This window comes from Lygodium microphyllum, chromosome 9 (assembly GCF_053477565.2).
Source record: "Lygodium microphyllum isolate KBCC chromosome 9, Lygodium_microphyllum_v1.1.10, whole genome shotgun sequence".
Lineage (NCBI taxonomy): Eukaryota > Viridiplantae > Streptophyta > Polypodiopsida > Schizaeales > Lygodiaceae > Lygodium > Lygodium microphyllum.
The window spans coordinates 108,862,784-108,883,552 of record NC_141143.1 but is presented as its reverse complement, the minus strand read 5'-3'; the positions used below and the strand labels follow the sequence as shown (position 1 = coordinate 108,883,552).

At 40.9% G+C, this 20,769-nt stretch overlaps 1 protein-coding gene across 19 annotated transcripts in view; it reads right to left on the bottom strand.

Moving 5' to 3' along the window:
- The window catches only part of LOC148031411 (uncharacterized), a 218,112-nt gene that overhangs the window by 64,965 nt on the left and 132,378 nt on the right, over positions 1 to 20,769 (bottom strand). For 15 of the 19 annotated variants that reach the window (XR_015691894.1, XR_015691893.1, XM_087684948.1 and 12 more), the window contains 6 exons: positions 10,143 to 10,238; positions 9,941 to 10,017; positions 9,682 to 9,841; positions 9,481 to 9,567; positions 8,779 to 8,904; positions 3,767 to 3,841 (listed from right to left, as the gene is read on the bottom strand). Coding sequence is in view for 17 of the 19 variants with exons in the window: in XM_087684948.1 (XP_087541074.1) it covers positions 3,767 to 3,841; positions 8,779 to 8,904; positions 9,481 to 9,567; positions 9,682 to 9,841; positions 9,941 to 10,017; positions 10,143 to 10,238 (621 nt within the window). In the remaining 2 variants the exon portion in view is untranslated. The remainder of the gene's footprint in view (positions 1 to 3,766; positions 3,842 to 8,778; positions 8,905 to 9,480; positions 9,568 to 9,681; positions 9,842 to 9,940; positions 10,018 to 10,142; positions 10,239 to 20,769) is intronic. The other 4 variants (XM_087684945.1, XM_087684946.1, XM_087684943.1 and 1 more) reach the window with 3 other exon arrangements.

Sequence of the window (20,769 nt, the reverse complement as noted above, 5' to 3'; positions counted from 1 at the left end):
AGCCCCAAAACACCCTTACTTAATCAGAAAACCTTAATCTTTTAAAAAGAAACACGATCCTAGAGAATCACTTTGTCCCACAAGCCAATTCCTCATTTGGATGCTCCAAACTTTCTATAAATAGGCATGCAACCCACCACTCTCCTAGAATCCCATTTTCGCATGTTTCAAGAGCCTTATCTCTGCTACCCACACCCTATTCGCAGAGGATATCGCAATCAGACCTTCCCCTTGCAATATGCTATTATCTAGCATCTAATTCAAACCTTCGTCTCCACCTCTCACTTGTCACCTACATCCTGGAGCTATTACTTGCATCAAAAAGCTGTCGCCTAGTATCCTGGAGCAGTCGCCTATAATCTACACCTTGTGTTTGCTGTTGACATCCTCATCTAGAGTTGTCACCATAAGTTCGACAATATCACCATCATCCAATTCCTGTGTTTGTTGAGTTTCTCTCTCCTCTAGCTGTTGCCTACACTTCCTACACAATCATCTATTGTTTCTATCTCTCGCCTAGTTTTTCCTGTCTCCTGAAGGACCTGCGTTTTTTACCTTCCTCTCTGCTTATTGTCTGTCTAAATCAGATCCAACCTTTGTGTCTATGTTTGCTGATATTCAACAAATGAAGGCTTCCTTGCTACATTTTGGGAACCATTTCAAAGTACGACACACACTCCAGCTCATAGCCCTTGTCTTGATCCCAAAGATACAAGAGTTCAAGGTTCAGTATTTTCACTGAATAGTGTAATTGTTGCATGAGCATTTTATATTCCGTTGTCATTCATTTCATTATTCATTGTGTTTCACTATCTTTAAGTTACCCTAACCCTAACTATGTTCTGTATTCATCAATTTGTGCTTTGTTGTACGATTGGTTTTGTGTTTTCTAAGTTTAGAGCATTTCTTCACAACATGGCCTTTCACAGAATGGATCCCTCAACATCCACTCTCTTGAAGATTTCATTATTGCTTGCCATTATATTATGGACATGGTGTAAGACCAAGCCAAAACAAGTAGAGTTTGTGGATGGTAATATCATTAAGATAAAGGTGGATTTGGTCGTGTCCCATCTTCCATACTCGAAAAGTCCTAAAAGGGATGGCTTGCCAAAGTAATTATTTTGAACTTATGTTGATAACTTGGAGGACCCACTTGCTTGACTCTATGAATAAGTTTGAAGAATGGATCAAACACCATATGAGTGAAAGATTATAGAACTTAGATCATTACCAAACGTTTCCTCCCCTTGTGCTCTGAAGAAGTGGAGGCCCATGTCTATCATACTGTAAAGAAGTCGAAGATTATAGTGCTTTGATCATTACAAAAGTTTTCCTCTCGTCACACTCTGAACAAGTGGAGGCCCATGTCTATCATACGATCATTGTATAAAATCTCCTATAAGATCATCTTTGTCACAAAATCTCTCAAAGACTAGTTCACACAAGGCAATATGGTTTCATTACAAGACCTTATGCACAAGATCATGAATGTTTAGTTGGCAATTGTCTATGCCAAAGCCTCTGATCAAGAGATCCTTGTCTTTCTTCACATATTCATATCTTCCAAAGGTTTTGGGACTATGATGATACAATCAGCTTTCATCAAGGGGTGCACATAGTGCTAAACAAGTGTGTAGCAAAAGAGACTACACTCCATCAATCTCTTTGCTACACATAAATTGAAGACTACTCTCCATCAATCCTTCATTACACATAAGCTGGGGGTTGCTAGTGAAACCATATGTCTTGGTCTTCCTACAAGTGCTAAGCTTCTTGAATAGTCTCTAGATAAGTAGACTGTTAAGCTTGGCCTTAAGCATCAACATTGATAACAAAAGCCGACTCTCATTAGTTGTATAGAGAGAGACTTGCAGGCCTTGGGTTGGCAACGTGTGATTGTTCCCCATGGAGAGATCATTAAACATTTGGGATATCGCATCGTAAAGGATGTGGTCTCACAAGCATTGCTCAATTGGATGTCTTTACACAGTCACAACAAGTTTATGTATTCGAATTCTTAAGGTTGACATCTTCATGTGGACCTCAAAGTCACAGAAATGGTGATGATCAATATAATCTCCTACTTCTAGCCTTTGCTTCCTTCAATACATATGCCATTGCAAGAATTAGTACAACCCATATGTTTAATCCTATGGAAAAATCAAGGATGTTGTTTAGGCTAGGTATGGGTTTCCTGTGCCAAAGCATATAACCGAACTCCTTTCTTGGATGTCAAGGTTCATATGACAGCTCTGTGGATATCCTTGTTGCAATCCTTATCTCAACAGCAACAACCTTGAGTCAACATCTGTACGCTGTTCATTGAGCAATTTGGCATCCCACAAGGTTGCACTTATCATCCATGCCTCATGGTGGCACATCCTCAACTCAACTCAAGAAATCAAAACACCACAATCTCTTTTGCTCTCCCACTTGATTGCTCCTTGACAAGAGATATTTGGCTTCACCACTTTGTTGTTGTTTTGGTCACCCCAAAGTCCCTTGATTGGCCTGACAAGCACAAGGAATGTTACAAGTTTAATAGGATGGCCACACATGGTTTCACATTTATACAAGATGATCTCGCTCCTCAGTCTTGAGTTCATTCATTGTCGTATCCTTCAATATGCTTGGGTAACCTGGTGTTACCAGATGATTTACGCCAGCTTGGTCAAACAGCTTCAAGAGGATTCACCTTTACTTGCATTACGGCATTTGACCCCATTGTTCAACTAGGCTTTAAAGCATTGGAATGATTTTTTGGAATCACATAAGATGGTTCAGGATAGGAGATGGGTTACGAAAAAGCAAGCAAAATATGGTCTTCTATGGACAGTAAAGCTAAGTGGCATGATCAGTTGCTTCAATTGTGAAGGTCTAAAAGCCTGTATTCTAAAACTTGCCATTGTGAACCAAAAGTCCTTTTAGAGAAGAGAAAAAATTCTATTAATAGGACTCCTCGGAACAAGGTATCCCAAGGCAAAATGCAAAATACAAAACAGCCCTGTAAGAAACTTCCATACCAAAAAATATGTAACAAGGAGAAGTTTATTACAAAGCTTGAAAGAAGAGCCAATTGGGATCCCGATCTAGAATGCCAAACCATGCGGGTGTTGAAAAGGAAGAAAGTGATAGAATCCCATGCCCTGAAAAGCACCTCATAGTCTCTGAACTGCCCTGTATTTTCTCCCATCTCCCACGGAGAGTTAGCATAATCTCTGCCCAAATCCTGGAGAGAGTTTCTCCGAAAGATATGCCTAAAAGATCAATAGCATGGCTATATCCAGCTGTCCATAAACCTCTGATCCAGCATAAACTTCTCATACATAGTACCACTTTACAACATGCCTAACTTAGATATTATTTTGTGATAGACAATGCTTTCTATGAAAAACACACGACTTTTTGGGACTTGTTAAAAGTTGCAGGTGATTTAAAGAAAAGTTATCTGGCTCTAATTTTAACTTTCCGATACCATAACATGTGAAATAGAAGTTCTCATCTCACCTTATGGCTAATGCTCACATGCAATTTATTGCTGAAATCAATATAAAAACCTATAAGCATACTAAATTAGCATCAAGTGTGCCAGAATGTGCGCTCAAATCCGTGTGTGTGCAAAGTTTGCAGTACTTATAATAAAAACTATTAAGGTTACTAATATATTACTAAAAAGTAAGTGAAAACAAGGCATAACATTTACAAACTAAACAAGGAATGTGACATGTCATTCAGCAGTTTCTACAAAGGTGGTAGCACAGACCGCAAGAGAGTTGAGTACATTATGAAGACCAGGAAGTTGTATTCTAAGACTGGCCATTGTCCTCCCTTTGTGTACCTATAGGAAAGTCAATAGAACATTAGCAAGACTTAGTAAGCTGATAAAAGGCGGAAGCCCCATATAATAAAACCACTACAAGTAATGCCCTATGTAGTTCTATCTGGACAGCTAAAAATAATAGTTGTGTACTTCCAAAGACAATGTAGTTTACTAGTGCAATAATCAAGCTCATACTGCAGTGCATGACACAATGCTCATCCACATAAAAGCCTTCTCCAAATCACCTCCAAATTTGAGACATCCATCAGGAGCTTCATGACATTATGCAAAGCAGGTGGACTTCCCTGATTTGACAAGAACATAAAAAATAATTGACAGGAGTGATCAAGTTTCTCATGATAGCCTTATTTAAACCTTGTGTCTCTACTACTATGCCCGACATGTGGCCAATGCAAGGTTGTGCATTTGCACCTTAAGCAAGAGATGAAACACCCAAGACCACATTCTACTCCACTTTCATCTATCTTGAGAAGGACAACCACAACCTAATGGAATTTAAAGTTGGATGCTTCTGTTACACCACCTGCCTAAAAGAGACAAGCCGAGGTGCTACAATGGACATCCATTCACCCCATTGGCCAGTCTGTAAGATCAATGTACTCTCCCCTGTAATTTTACCTGGGATTTATCCCCCCTATAATTTCACCTTGGATTTATCGCCAAGGTATTTTGTGACAAAATTCTCTTTCCATAGAGATGAGGGGCAACTCTCCACAAAGTCAGCAAAGCATTTCAAATTTGGTCCTAGACCCAAATAGTTCAACTTAACCCATCAATAAGGGTACATATCTATTGAATCAAGTAACTGACTCTTGATATACCCTATTGTCACTTTCTGTGTCGTATGATCATCTAAACAACCACCCATCTTTAGAATTGCAGGTCAAGGAGCACCTCAAGGCACCGTTTACATGGGTACTAGCAAATCTCAAACATTGTTCCAATAGCATCTCTAAAAACAAAGGGGTAATGCCTTTTGCTCTCAAACTATGCAAGGTATCTGAAAATCATGTTGGGGGTTAAAGGCTGCATGTGCCTAGCCACCTACATTTACTTAGATACAGCACTTGCACACCTGTACACTACAAGTGACAAGCACCCATCATTGTCACTTTATTCTTTACTCTTTTAGTGACAATAGAATAAGGGAAGGCAAGCCACACATTGTGACTGTTGGAGTTCCCACATATTGGTCTCTCTCACTTCTTGCTTAAACCTCCATAGCTCTTGCTCTCTTCTTGCTTCTGCTCCTACTTCCACCTTTCAGTCCACCTGTAAACTAGTATCAAAACAAGCCTTAGAGGAGCTTCATCAGTGCTTCCTTTAGCTCAAGAATATTACCTTCACTTCAAGCTGTCATAGCAACCCACCCTTCATCCTTCCAAAGTAACCATCGAGTCTCAGCTTCTTCCCAATCTTTCAAAACTTGTTTTAAGGCTTCAAGAAGACCCATTGAGCATGGGTTTAATGGTAGGTCAGCACAGAAGCATCAATAGAGAGGCTAGGAGCAGCAAGTGCATTTTGCGCTGATTTTTGTATCCCTATTCCCTACTTGGTAGTTCATACCTCAACCATTATTCACTCCTTGTTGCTTCTCCTACCACTATTGGAAGACACGTATATGGTAGATATAGGTGCAAAAGAAGCAAATTAGAACACTGAAAGTAAGAGGCATAAAGCTAGAAAATTGGGATAGTGAATATTAGGATGAATTGGATGAGTTATGCATATCTACAATCGTACTCTCTTTGTCTAATCATATGTATTTCAATGTTATCTCAACTATTCATTATGCATATTATTTATGGAAGAAGATATGTGATCTTTATGACAAGTAAAGTCCTACATCTTTGTTGTATTGGTTGAAGAAGCTTATGGACCTTCACATGAAGTAGGGTATCCCTATGTCTACTCATTTGAATGAGTTCCACTCTATTTTCAGCCAACTTATCTCGCAGGGCATCAAGTTTGAGGATAGCATAAAGTCTCTATTCTTGCTTGTCACACTACCAAAGTCATGGGAGATATTCAGCACTCCTATGAGTGCTAATCCTCCAGAGGATGGTTTTAAATGCAGTGATGTAGAGAGTGCTTTAATTATAGAAGCAATAAACACGAAGAATATTGATGTAACCCGCATTTCCCATGCACTTATAGTTAGAGGCAAAAATGGTAATAATAACCGTGGTAAAGACTCACCGCCCAACAAGGGCAAGTCTCAATCTTGTGGGAACTCCCGTAGTAAGTCCAACCATCATAAGTCCTCTCTAACATGTCATTACTGTGGGTAGCATAGTCACATTAGACCATAGTGCCATAAAATATGCAATAATAAGCGCAATGAGAAAAGCAAGGAGTCCACCAAGATTGTACCTAAGTCTGTTGTGAAGATAGAGAAGATAAATGCCTTGGAGTACAATTCCAATGATTACATATCCCGACTTTGACGGAAAGCCTTATTTCAACTGGACTGTTGGATAATGATAGGTATCATGTATCTTTTGGTGATTCTTATGGAAGATCACCCATAGCAGTCTTGTTTTTGCTCGCACAGGTGATTCTCATTCTTGAGAAAGGGCTATGTAGTCTAAGTTTGATTCGCTAAAAAGAACCCTACATAGGACTTAGTTTCATTGCTTAATGGAGAGCATGTATTGCCATGCAAGTGGATGGATAAGTTGAAGAGTACCCCTAGTCACCCTAAGCCGACATATAAGGCTAGATTGGTTACCAAGGGTTTTAAGTAGGAAAAGAAAGTTGATTGTAATGAGATATTCTCTCCTATGGTAAAGATGACTACCCTACGCTTGGTCTTGGCCTTGGTAGCTTAGTTGGATTTGGATCTTTATCACATAGGTGTTAAGATGGCCTTTCTACATAGGAATCTACATGAGAACATTTATATGTAACAAATCTAAGGGCTTTGTGAAAAAATGCAAGAAACACCTAGTGTGCAAATTAAATAAGAGTCTTTATAGGCTTAAGTAGGCATCTAGGGAATGGTATCGTAAGTTCGATGCTTTCATGTATTTACAAGGGTATTCCTGCAATGATAAATGGATCCATGTCTATAGACGAAGAAGGCCTGTGATAGTAGCCTTATTATCTTGGTACTTTATGTTATGACACATTTATTCTTGGAAGCACTCATGCTCAATTTTGGATACTTTAAAGACTCAGATCAAGAAGTGCTTTGAGATGAAGGACATGGGACAGACCTTACGCATACTTGGTATGCGTATTACCTACAATTGCTCTAACGGATTTCTCTATTTGTTCCGGAAGAAGTACACTCAACAAAGTACCTGACTGATTTCATATGCAAGATGGTAAGCCTATTGGCTATCCTTTACCTTCTCATATGAAGGTTAGTCAAAGAAATTGTCCCAAGTCTAATGATGAGAGGACCCAAATAGACAAGGCTTTGTATGCATCTCTAACGGGCATTTTGATGTATACCATGATAGCTACTCCCCCTGATATAGCATTTGCAATGGAAGTTGTGACACGTTATATGGCTACATTGGGCAGGCAACATTGGGGCAACATTGGGACAAGGACACTACTAAGGGTATCATGATATACCTTCAACGGCACTACAAATATGTGCATTTGCTATGGTGGCCAAGATACAAAAGTCAAGGGTTATACTAACTCAAATTATGCAAGATATGTAGACAGAAGGAAATCCACCTCTGGCTATGACTTTACTTTTACTGAATGTGCTATCTCTTGGATATCCAAGGTGTAGAAATGCACAACCTAATCTACTACCAAGAGTGAGTACATTGAGCCACAAGGGCTTGCAAGGAGGCCATCTGGTTTTACAGATCTTGGTATGACTATGACTCCTACATTGCATTCAAATTCGATGAGCGCCATTTAGTTGGCATGTAATCCTATCTTACATGCAAAGACAAAGCACATTGAGCTACATTATCACTTCATTAAAGAGGTGGTAGAGGACAAGTCCATTGATCTTGTCAAGATCCCTACGAATACAAATCCTACAGATCTACTCACCAAAAGTCTCCCACTGGAACCATACGCCTTCCTTAGAAAGTTAATGGCCATAGCCTGAGATGACGCCTTTCATCATCCTATTGTACTCTATGTACATGTCGTACTTTTCTCTTTTTCTTTTATTCCTCACTCCAACACATTCACCTTTAAGTAGGAGGTTGTTGGGGATTAAAGGCCACCTATGCCTAACTGCCTACATTTACTTCTATACAATACCCACACACCTGCACACTCCGGTGGTGGATGCCCATCATTCTCACTTTATTCTTTTTTGTTTTAGTGATAGTAGAATAAGGGAGAAACGTCATACATTATGACTGTTGGAATCCCCACATACCGGTCTCTCTCTCTTCTTGTTTGAACCCCCTTGCTCTCTTCTTGCTTCCACTTGTGGTTCCACCTTTTGCTCGACCTTTCAAATCTAATAGCACTCAATCTCCATCTCTCATGTTGCAAAGTCTCGATATATTGCTCAAATGTGGCAGGGCCTCCTTTCATTCAGCCTCTACCCTCCTCTCTCTCTTCTTGTTTGAACCTCCATAGCTCTTGCTCTCTTCTTGCTTCCACTCGTGCTTCCACCTTTTGCTCCACCTTTCAAACCTAATAGCACTCAATCTCCGTCTCTCATGTTGCAGAGTCTCGATATATTGCTCAAATGTGGCAGGGCCTCCTTTCATTCAGCCTCTACCCTCCTCAGCTGGTGCAAGGAGAACCACATTTCCCCTTCAACAATCCCATATTGGCAAAGGCAAGCAGGTTTGGGAAAGCAACCATTATGTGCAAGGTCCCAAAAAATAAGGATCAAATAGTCATTCAATTCACTCTCATCAAGTATTGCATGGCCCAAAAATCTTTTTCCTTGCAGATAAGCAAACTTCAAGGTGAGAAAGGGGCAAAAACACTCTCCACACCTGCAAAAGATATTGAAAAATCTGCAGTGCTAGCCTAGGAAATAAATGGTTGCCTTCCACAGTGGATATTGCATGGATCAAAAAATCACTATGCTTGCAAGCCAATCTCATGGTGAGAGAGGGCATCTGCAAAAACTATCGTTAGAATCCACAGGCCAAGGCACTCTCCAATCTGCCAAAAAATTTGTTAGAATCCACCGTAACAGCCTGGAAAATAAATCATTTGCAGAGTGCATATTATTTATTTCATTGTTAAATGGAATGCACTGCATCCCTCGCTGAGAAGAGTGGAAAGGCAGATAATCAAGAAGCACTGGAAGAGGTCTCTAGATATTTACACTCCGAATTTAATAAACTGTGAGGCCTAATTCCACACTAGTACTTTCATCATTTACTTAACAAAACACAACAGTGGATTCCATAGAAATAAGAAATTGATATTTCTACATTAAAACGGTGATGTGTAGGCCTGAACTAAGATAATGATGATGCTTCAAGCTATACAAAATATCTGCACACATGTAAATAATGTTATGGAGCAGCTTATCAATTCACCAAGTGAAAGAAGTGTACTTTCACTTGATTTCTAGATTAAAGTGGTGATGTGTAGGCCTGAACTAAGATAATGCTGATGGTTCAAGTTATACAAAATATCCACATACATGTAAATAATGTTATTTATGGAGCAGTTTATCAATTCACCAGGTGAAAGAAGTGCACTTTCACTTGATACATAGGTAAGCCTACTCCACACATCCACCATACCCATGAAGATATATATGTTTGTTGCTGTACTGCAGTCAAGAGGTTTAAACTTCAAAAATAATAGATGGCAACGGCAACTCTATGATCCCACTAGATTTCACATCAGAATAGTTTGTGGATTGCCACAATATTACTTACAACATCATAATCTGTGTCCCCATTCTGATTTTGTCTAATCCTAACTGCACGCCAGCTATTTCGATTCTCAAAGCCATATGAAATAAAACGGTAGCTCCTTTCTTGCAATACTGTCATTTCATCTGTTTTTAACTCTTCCACTACAGATCTTGCTCCAGCACTGCAGCAATCAGATCAATCAGAAAAAAGGTTCTCATCAAGCATTACAGAACTGTTAGGAGGTTTTTAAAAATGCATGTGGAATAGGAAGATCACATACTCATCACCACAAAATATCAGGGCCCCACCAGATCTAAGACACAAGCTAAATTGTTTGAAACAGTTTCTTACAAAGACCTGGTATACGGATAGCAAATCAAAATGACAAATTTCCTTGTAAAAAGAAAGCCAGATCACATTTTCACAAAATGCATATATTCTCCTTAATGTACAATGGACATACAGAATCAGCAAACACGTACCTCGCTAGGGAACATATCTACATGTTCCCATTCAATATTAGTAACCAAGGTGACATATGGAGACAAACTCAAAAAGCATCCATCATACTCATCGGCCTGCATCCAAAGCAGAAGATATGAGGAAGAGGAACATGACTATTAGACCACAATGAATTGGCATACCGTGCATAGAGCAATGTTCCAATGCATACTCTCTATCTCAATGTTTATTCCATCTATGAGTCTATAGAAGCAAGGCTTAGTTCAGACAGTACAACTCCGCCCAATAGTCAACCTTGTGAGAAAGCGCAACCCAAAGGAGAGTGAACACGGAGAGGACAAGACTAAGAGAGAACACAGGTGAGAGAAGGATTGCAATAGCTGAAGGTACAAGGCTGCAACAATCAGCCCCAATGTGGGGCTCTATGCATCAGTGTCGGTACCAAATGGTAGCACCAAGATACGAGAATGAGGAGGGCTAGCTGATCACGAAGGATCAACGATGGGTAATGAAAGTAGATAATGACAGTGGGAGGGCAGTCTGCCTATATATAGGAAAACTGGGGCCACAACTAGCAATAGAGTGGCCAAGCCCAAAATGTGGACGCATAGGATAGCCAAAAGTGCCCAAAAAGAACTGCACTAATGTGCCCTCCATCTAAAGTGCCTAAAGCACATAAAATAACAAACAAAGGCAATTTCAATGCTCCCAATGTCCTTGTCTAACTCAGACTATGGCTCACAGGTAGGAGATGACTACACAAGACTCACATCACTGCTAACAAAACCAAGACCAAGAATATGCTTTGAAGAATCCATGTTGAGTACAAAGAGCTTGCAATATAATTTGATTGAGTCCCAAGGCGATGGCAAACAATGAAGCTGCACCACGTAATATACTTGTACCCTTTCCTATAGCTGCCAAAGGAACTTGTGTCCTTCCTATAGGAAACATCCCAAACCTTTGCAAATTTCATGAAGTACAAAACACCTGAATTGAAAATTCAACCATGTTGGTTTCAAAAAACATGCTTGGTCAAACAAGGTAAGCCTTCTAGGAGTGGCACTTACAATCACAATAAGGTTGATGACATGAAGTTTGCACATGAGGAGATGGATATGGATGAGGATCTGAATGCTGATGAGGTTGGACTCTCCAGTCTTGTGTAGTACTCAAGAGTTAGGGTTTTAAGTTAATGATATCATAAACATTTGAACATGCAAATGAGCAGTTTTCATGTTACATGGCTCCATTTTCATGTTATGGTATTATGCTTCTTTTATACATATGTTATGGTTGGTCATGCACCATGGTTGGGCCATGTAAATTGTTGGCCTATTGGATGTGAAATTGTAATTCGTATACAATGATGAATCATGTTGAATGTCTGTTTTGCTGCATGACTTGAAGTACATTAATATGTCTGTAAATTATTACCTATAAAATATGAATAGCTGTCATGTTCAATGAAACCCCTTTCCTATGTTTTATAGAGCTCATATGAAACCTTTGAAACCCGCCTCATACCTCCCTTTCAGATTGTCAAACCAGCTCCTTGGCAGTCTTGGAAGAGCTATTTCACACCATCTCCCAAGTAATAAGGCCTTTGCACAATGCAAGACTCAAGTAAGACATGATAACCAAACAAAATGTCTAAGCCGAATGCAAATAGGAGCCTCCCTGACATAGAGAATAGTCCCATAGATGCCAAGGTCTTTAACAAACTCATGAACTGTGTCAAGCGTAGGGCTTTACCCTCACAATGGAAATTCAGAATATAGAAGACCGTGCCTCACATACAACATAGTCTCATAGGCCACCCTTGTAAACCTATGGACCTCAAACCCCCTACCCTTGTAGGCATGCTCTCTTGATCACCCTTGGCCCACACCACAAGAAATGATATACACCTATTTCCGTAGATCTTCACGGATAAAGATATCATCTTGCAAATAGAGACCCACTAAAGCCCAAGCCTCCACCTACCAAAGGTGAGAGGTTACAAATGGAAGACAATTTCTCATCCTCGGGCATGATCACAAGGTCAGACCAAAGGGTCAAGAGGGGTGGCCACTCTTTATGGGGGGAGCTACAACACATTGTGCATGCCATGCAAAGATGAGGAGGCTCACTTCATGTGGATCTCGATATATACAGATCACCTTCCTAACATATACATTGAAGTATGCTACTTTGCTCCCATAAGCTATACATATGCTAGACAAAGTGAGTGGTCAACCTATTCATCACTATATCAGGATATTGTGCACCACTTAACAGAGAGGATGTTCTATTAGCTAGGCATTTTATTGCACGCACACCACAAAGACAAGTACCGTTCCTAGAGAGCGAGGATCATATGTAGAGACAGCTAGCATTAGAGGAAAGGGAGCTCAATAGGACATCACAAAACACCACAATGTGTTTAGACTATGGAGACTATCTCTTGGCCCTAAGAGGTGCATATGGACTAGCCATTTTTACTGGTATGGCTAGATGGCCAAGATCAAATTCTCCTACATGCTTTTTGTCGAGATATGCTAGGGTTTGCAAGAGAAAACATTGAGTGTACGACCATGACAAAAAAAAAAGAACTCAAACACAGTGTACAAGACACTCAAGGGGAGAGCTGTCCAACAGTGGTGGATGGCTCGCGTGCAAACACAGTGAGCAAGTAGTCAAACTGTGACATCCACCAAAGACGAATCCCAAGTGCTATAACCACTAGTCAACACGCCCGATAGCATCCCATTAGTATCGTTTTATATTGGTACAATACCAATCAAACTAATTAATCTCGAATATACGTGATGGAAAGAAAAAAATTATACACATAATTTTAAAGCCTATACTTGATGTTGGGACTTAAAATAAAACACTTCAAAATTCACAGTCTTTACACTAGGAATTTATATATGGAGACCTTCAAGATAGAGAGAATGAAGAGCTTGCCACAGAATCTCGTCGACTCTTGCTCAACCATCTCCTCATCTTATTACTCAAAGTTTTTAATGCAGAGGTAGGGGTTTTTACATCAAACCTCAATCTTCACATATACCTACAATTGATGTGGCGGACAAATGTGTTTTTGATTCTGCTTTGCACTTTGATGCTTCTGGGAGGTTTTTGCCAGCATAAAAAATTTGCCACGAGCATTCTTAGAAACCCCAGGATGGTTGCAAGGAAGATCAAACAACCAACATAACTCTAAATTTATGTGGAATATGTCCACTAAAAAACAATGTATAATCCTTATATACATAAGAAGAACTTGCTGAAGCATGTTGTTTGTGGTCCACAACATAGAAAACATCCTAGTTGCTAGCGAAAACAATTCTCCATAACCGATTTTGCTTATCACTAGAAGAAATTCCTTTAGCATTCCATAAAGCAACTGTCATGATAAAACAAAAAGAGAGGGAACTACTGAAACACCAGTTTCCCTTTAACATCGGTAGCTTTAGCAGCCTGAAATCTCTCCATCTCACTACGGATCACATCTAGAGGATTTGCTTGCCCTCTGCAAACTAGCAATTGAAAAGCACCAGAAGGGAATTGCTGTTTGTGAGAATGAAAGAAATCATATATGAGAGTGACGTTTTGTGGCTGGTGGGCGTGTATGCTCCTTCTATTGCTCGAGAACGCCATCAACTTTGGGATGACTTGCATTGCCTTTCCATGGCTTGTCAAGGTTTTGTTATGGGTGATATTAATGCATGCGTATTTGCAGATCAAGCAACTTCACCGACTCGATCATGCATCATCCTGAGCATCAGGCTTGGGATGCAGTGGTACTTGTGTCTTTTAAACAAGACATGTGGTCTTGGATGTATCCTTCACAATCTGGATATGCTTAGCGTTCTCTTCAACATCCAACTACTTGGGCCACACCAAATAAGATATACATTTGTCAAAGTGGTTCTTCTCTTCCAACAATGATTGATACATGGATGGAGCGACAACATGTCTAGTCAGATCACTATCCCTTGATTTTGGAATTGACTCATAGGCCAGTTCATACCTTTAAGGCTCTGCTTGCTCGTTTGCCTCTACGTTTCAATCAATCTTTGGAGTGTATCCAGCAATTGATTGCTTTTTTTAGCTCGAGAATTGTATCTGGGGATACGGAAGCATGGGCTATTTTTAGGGATAATGCATGTGCGTTGTCCCGACACTATGGTATTTCAGCATGCTTCTTTTCAAGCTGACTAGCAGCATTCACAAACTTTGTTGGCTCATTGTCTCTATATCAGTCGTGGAATACTACAAATGGCTTGCTTACATGCATTGAATGGTTGAAATGTAGAGATCAATCTCTTCAAGAGGACGAATATGCTAAATACATATTGCTGGCCCGAGCAGAAGCTTTGCGTGATAATAATTGTCAATCTCATCAGTTCTTTGCCCATTTATGCCAAAAATATGCTTGGGAAAATATTGTGCATTTGTTGGATGAGCAAGGTGATATGGTTATTGAACCTATCTCCATCATTCAAATATGCATTGACTATTATAAATCTTTGTTGGGTCCATAGTAGATTCTTTCTCATGTTGTTCTCTCTACTCGTCAATACGTTTGTGACTTAGTTAGTAACCAAGTTAAGCCTGAATTGGTTGATTTAATAAAGGCTGATATCTCAGAGGCTGAAGTGGAGGATGTGCTGTCCCATTTACCATCTAGTAAAAGCCCTAGCTGGGATGGGCTTCCTAATGAGTTGTTTTCAGCCCATGTTGAGCAGCTTAAGGACCCTTTAACTCGCGTGTGGCAACAAGTGTGGAATTTTGGTTTAATGCCTTCAAATTGAAAGATTGCAATGATTCAATTGTTGACCAAGGTTCCTTCTCCAACTTCCTTGAAACAATGGAGACCCATTTCTATTATGGGTTATTTTTCTAAAATCATTGCCAATAGATTGCACAAAGTATTCCCGCATTTGGTTCATCCACGTCAATATGGTTTCATTAAGACAGAATATCATGCATAACATTTTGAATATTCAACTAGGGATTGATTATGCCAAAGTCTCTTGCCAGTAGGTTGTTATGCTTCAGCTTCATCTTGAAAAGGCATTTGATCATGTCAGCTAGTCTTTCTTGTGGTAGATAATGTCTAGCATGGACTTTGGTCCTTGCATGACTTTTCTTGTTGATACCATTAGTCAAGGTGTTGTGGCACGTATTGTACTTCATGGGGGGATCACTGATGAAATTGTCTTGTCTCGTTCTCTTCGGCAAGGCTGCCCTCTCAGTCCTTTGCTATTTCCCTTAGTCACTCACCCAATGCTCTCTTTGTTGGATCAGCTAGCTGATCACGGCAGATTGTTGGTTTGTCTCTTCCCAGTTGTGCCTAACTTTTGGGTCAATCTTTGGCTAATGATTCCTTTATGCTTTTCAAGGTTGATCAGACTAATGTGAATCGGGCAATGGTTACGTGGAATCTCTTTGCTTTAGCTTCACAACTCCACATTAATGCTCAAAAATCTACACTGATTTCTTGCACACAGAGTGATTTGTGAGCTTTGGGTTGGCAAGGAGCTATGATTTCTAAAAGAGACATTACCCGACACTTGGGTTATCCTATTTGTGTGGATGTAGCTCCTCACGCCTTATTTGATTAGATGTCCTCCCGTATACATGATCAGTTTATGTACTCGCAATCTCAAAGCTAGCCTCTTCATGTGAGACTTAAAGTTGCTCAATGCCTCATGATCAATATGGTCTCATTTTTTTTCCCCCTTACTTCCTTGGACTAACAAGTCCCTTTTGAAACTGGTTCAACCTATCCACTTTATGTTGTGGAAAAAGAAAGGGAATCATTTGAGTGAGGTGTGGATTTCTTGGTAGCATGTGACTACTCCTAAATGGATGGGGGGCAGCAGCTTTATTGGATGTTAATTTCCATATGGTTGCTTTGAGATTCGCACTTTTGCAAGCTTTATGTATACTGAGTTATCCCTGGACAGATATTGTAAAATTTTTCATTGAAAAGACTGGTATCTTACATGGTCACATGGTTATTCAAGTTTTTTGGTGGCATGTGCTGAATTCTACAAGGCCTATTAAGGTCACCCAATCTTTTCTCCTTTCTGATTTGATTGCACCCTGGCAAGAGATTTTGTGTTTCGCTATTTGATGCCCCCCTGATCTTTGTAAGGAGGAGAATTCGTTGCAAGGAGAAGTGTTGGCTACCTCCAAATTGTTAGACTGACCTGATAAAGACTTACACGAGATAAGTTTAATCAGATGCCTCACTTGGGGTTGCAAATACTCCGTGATGGTGTCATTCCCCGGCAGCCCCATCTTTGTTCTTTCTAACACATCCATCAGTACTTTCGGGTGCCTCGTGGCTATCATGACATTTGGTCATCCTTACAAGAGCAGCTTCTGAGGTACTCTCCATTTTCTACTTTACAGCCCTTGTCTCTTTGGCATGATTGGATGTTTATGCTCCTTGATGATTTCAAGAACAATTCAGCTAATCAAATCTATCATCAGATAGTCAAGGTCAAGAGATGGGTCACTGGAAAGGCCAATAAAATATGGCATATTCGGGACAGCAAAAAGAAGTAGTAGGACAGATTTATCCAACCCTAGAAGTCTAAGATTCCTTATCAAGGTACAGATTTCATGTGGAGGTTGCTTATTGCGGGCCTTCCAACTGGGGATGTGTTGCATGCTCACGAGATCTCCCATGGTCGTCATACATTTTGCAGTACATGAGATGAAACATTGCTTCATCTCTTTGTCTCTTGCCCTATTGCTCAACAGATTTGGACTTTTGTTTCCTGTGTGTGGTCCTCCGTGACTCACCAGTGGATATCAGCTCGTTCATGGATTATGGGAAGGATGCCTTTCGTGTCTGCCTTGCAATCAAATCATTCCTACCTTTCCATTTCCTTCCTTAGACACCTTTGTGGAATATTTGGTATACTCGGAATGTCTTCTTTTTTTTTTTGCCTCAGTATCCATGGTCATGTGGCTTGTGTTCGTAATTTATTGTTATGGCAGATCTCCTCTATGGTCTCAATCTTGGAACCTAATTCACTTGTGTAACAATTTGTCCTTGTCAAGTTCAATGTCTTCATGAGTTCCTTTTTCCTCTTTTAACCTCCATAGCTTCCGCATCTGCCATGGTCTAGATCCCGCGTATTTTAACCCTTCATTCTACTCTCATCTAACTCAACTTCAGCTTAGTCCATCTCAGGACAAGTCCAAGACCTCATCTCCCACCTCTTCTCCACTTGACCTTGTGGCATCCCTAGCCAGCAGTACCCTGTCTACTCGAAGCTCTCATAACTTCCTCTACCAGTCAAATCTTACCAAGCTTCCTTCTAGAGAAGTGTTCCCCCGCTACTAATGGTTCTTTGTATCACATAAGATCCTGGCATTGCCCTACTTGGAGCTCAGCATTGTCACTTCTATCAGTTGCTACCATAACCTCTGTCTGTGGCCTGCAAGACATACCCACCTTGGAGGAGCTGGATCTCTAAATATAGAGCATATCTTCATGAACCCTCTTCTCGACAAATCTTCCTCAACATCAGGCGCTCCTCTATGGCACATGCAACTCGATTTTAGTCACCATCATAGGGCAATGATAGCCAGCGGTACCCTGTCTACTCGAAGCTCTCATAACTTCCTCTACCGGCCAAATCTTACCGAGCTTCCTTCTAGAGAAGTGTTCCCCCGCTACTAATGGTTCTTTGTATCACATAAGATCCTGGCATTGCCCTACTTGGAGCTCAGCATTGTCACTTCTGTCCGTTGCTTCATGAACCCTCTTCTCGACAAATCTTCCTCAACATCAGGCGCTCCTCTATGGCACATCTTGCTATGACATTGGTCCATCTATGCTTCAGCATTGCTGAAGATTCATCACGCTGTCAGAATCTGCGCCCGTGCTAATCAAAGGCTCTAATCCATCTCTGCGCAACGCGATTTTAGTCGCCATCATAGGGCAATGATAGCCCTTGAAGTAAGCTTCATCCTCATATAATTTTTTTTTAAAATGATCAAGTATAGCTCCCACAATCAGGAAAAAACCAGGGCTGGGTCAAAACCCTAATATAGGAAGCCATAGCCAAATTTCATCAAGCTCAAAAATCTCATCACTTTCTCTCTCCTGCCACCTGGAACAACCCATTGTCACTGAGACTTGAAGGTCCCAGCATCAAATCAAGAAGGGGAAGATTTGGATCTGAAAGATCTTAAAGGATTTTGTAGATTTGGAAAGATTTAAGGAAGAAACATAGTGTCTATTGACACTCATTTTAGTGCTCTAAGCACTTGTGTTTTTCGACACATCCCAACCAACTCTTCTGTTGCTTAAATCTGATAACTCTGAAGATGATTTGCTGCTGTTCCCGCAAGTTTAACATGGGTAAAGATACTCCAACTGCCCGTTTCAAAGGAGTCCGGTTTCATACCCGGCAGACCCGCATCAAACTCATCCTGATGAAGAAGGGCCTTTATAAACTGGAGCTAGACGACAGCTACATCCACCATGTGGATAACTGTGAGACCTCACAGGATACATGAAAGAGACTTGACACTTTGTTCGGTGCACAGTCTAAATCATCAAAGTATGGTCTCCTAAGAGAGTTTTTCAGGCTTGAAATGAAGTTCAACACATCACTTGCCACGCATCTAAATTACATGGAATGACTTCTAACCCAACTTATAGAAATTAACATTAAAATGGAAGAAGATATTTGCATCCGTGTTCTACTTAAGAGTTTGTCTCCTGAATAGAATAGTATATCAACAATGTAATCCACGAAATTCCTGCCTACAGTGAATCCTTCTTCCATAGCATGAAATGAATGGAATGAGTGAGAGCCTTCAAAGTAGTAGAAGTCCACGGCAGTAATGGCAGGAAATACGTTAGCATTGGCAGCATAATTGTCTGAGCGACTTTGAGGCGGACATGGAATGGCCACGCTTGCTACTTCCGATACATAAACTTCGCCGCCAGTTTTTGTGAAATCCACTCCAGTAGTTCCTTTGGCCGTACATCCACCCCCAATGGGTATCCAAGATGCCTTACAATGGAGCCACAGGAAACCACCTGGCCCTGCCAGCCTAATGACTGTAAATCAGGCTCCGTGCAACTGAGTATGGCTGATTTAGAGGCATTGATGCGAAGACCAGAGGCCTAACCAAAGAGTGTCCAAACATCTAATGCCTTTCGAATATTGTCCTTGTCCACCCGCAAAATCATAAAGGTGTCATCAGCCAAAGATTGGCTAATAAAGTGCTGCCCCAAAGCAAGAGACAATCCTGCCAGCTGCGCAGAAGCCGCCATTGAGGATAACATTGAAAGGACCGGGTGAGTCGCCAGGGCAAAGAAGAGAGGACTCAAAGGGCAACCCTGTCTGACCAAGCGTGCAAGGACAAATGGCTCTGTAACCCCACCATTGAGCATAACTCTTGAAGAAGCAGCAGCACTAATGGTGTAGATCAATCGGGACATCCGAATACCAAAACCCATAGCAAACATGAGATCTGCAATGAAAGACCAGTCCACATAGTCAAAAGCCTTTTCCAAATCCAATTGAATCAATACCACTTCCTGACTGGAGTGCCGCGCATAGTCAATAGCCATTTGCACATTTAAAATATTATGCAGAATGTTGCGGCCCTTAATGAAACCATATTGGAGAGGATGCACAATAGCTCGAAGGTGCTTGTGAAGCCGATTCGCCAGCACTTTGGAGAAGATTTTATACATCGAGCCCATCAAAGAAATTGGTCTCCAGTGTTGCAGCATTGACGGCGAAGGGACCTTTGGAATCAGTTTGATAAGGCCTTGTTTCCATGAGGAAGGCATGACCCCTGTTTCCCAAACCTGCTGAAACATAACCGCCAATGGTTTCACCACCTGCGTGGCCGAGTTCTCAAAGAATTCATTAGTGAGCCCATCCCAACCAGGACTTTTATCCTTAGGCAGGTGTAACAAAACATCCATAACCTCCTCGCAAATATCCGCCTCCAAAGTAGCTTGCATATCAAGTGGAACCTGCTAGCGGACCAGATGATAGAAGACTGAGCGGGCATGCGTAACCTGGCTAGAAGGTGAGGGAGAAGAACCAAGAAGTTCCATAAAATAATTTCTGCACATATTAACAATGGTCTGTGGGTCAGTGACCATGCGACCTTCCGAATCCTGGAGTCTAGTCATATTTTCGCGAGCAGGAGAAGTATGCAAGGCGCAAAAGAACTTATGAGACTGACAGGCAGTATCTTGCAATGTGTCAGTCAAGTTATGCAGCTTGGCCTGCTGATAAGATTTCAACTGAAACACTTGAATAAGATTGGCCAAATGCATCTCCAGTGACAGCAGAAAATCATCATCTGGGGTATCCACGAGCAACGAACGGACCAAAGCCAGTAAGTCCTCTGCTGCAAATCGACGTCGCCGACAAAGAGAGGCATGATGGATCCCATACTGCCGAGCAACCCGCTGCACATTAGAGAGCAGCCATGCAAAGGAAGCCAAGCCCTCAGAGGCGAAGTCCACCAAGAACCTCTCAATCAATTGCTGCATATAGCCCTGAAAATTTCGATGCTTCAAATAAGAGGAGTTGAAACGTAAAGGGAGCCTATCCAGCAACTGCATAAAAGGTGCAATAGGTTGTGCACGCATCT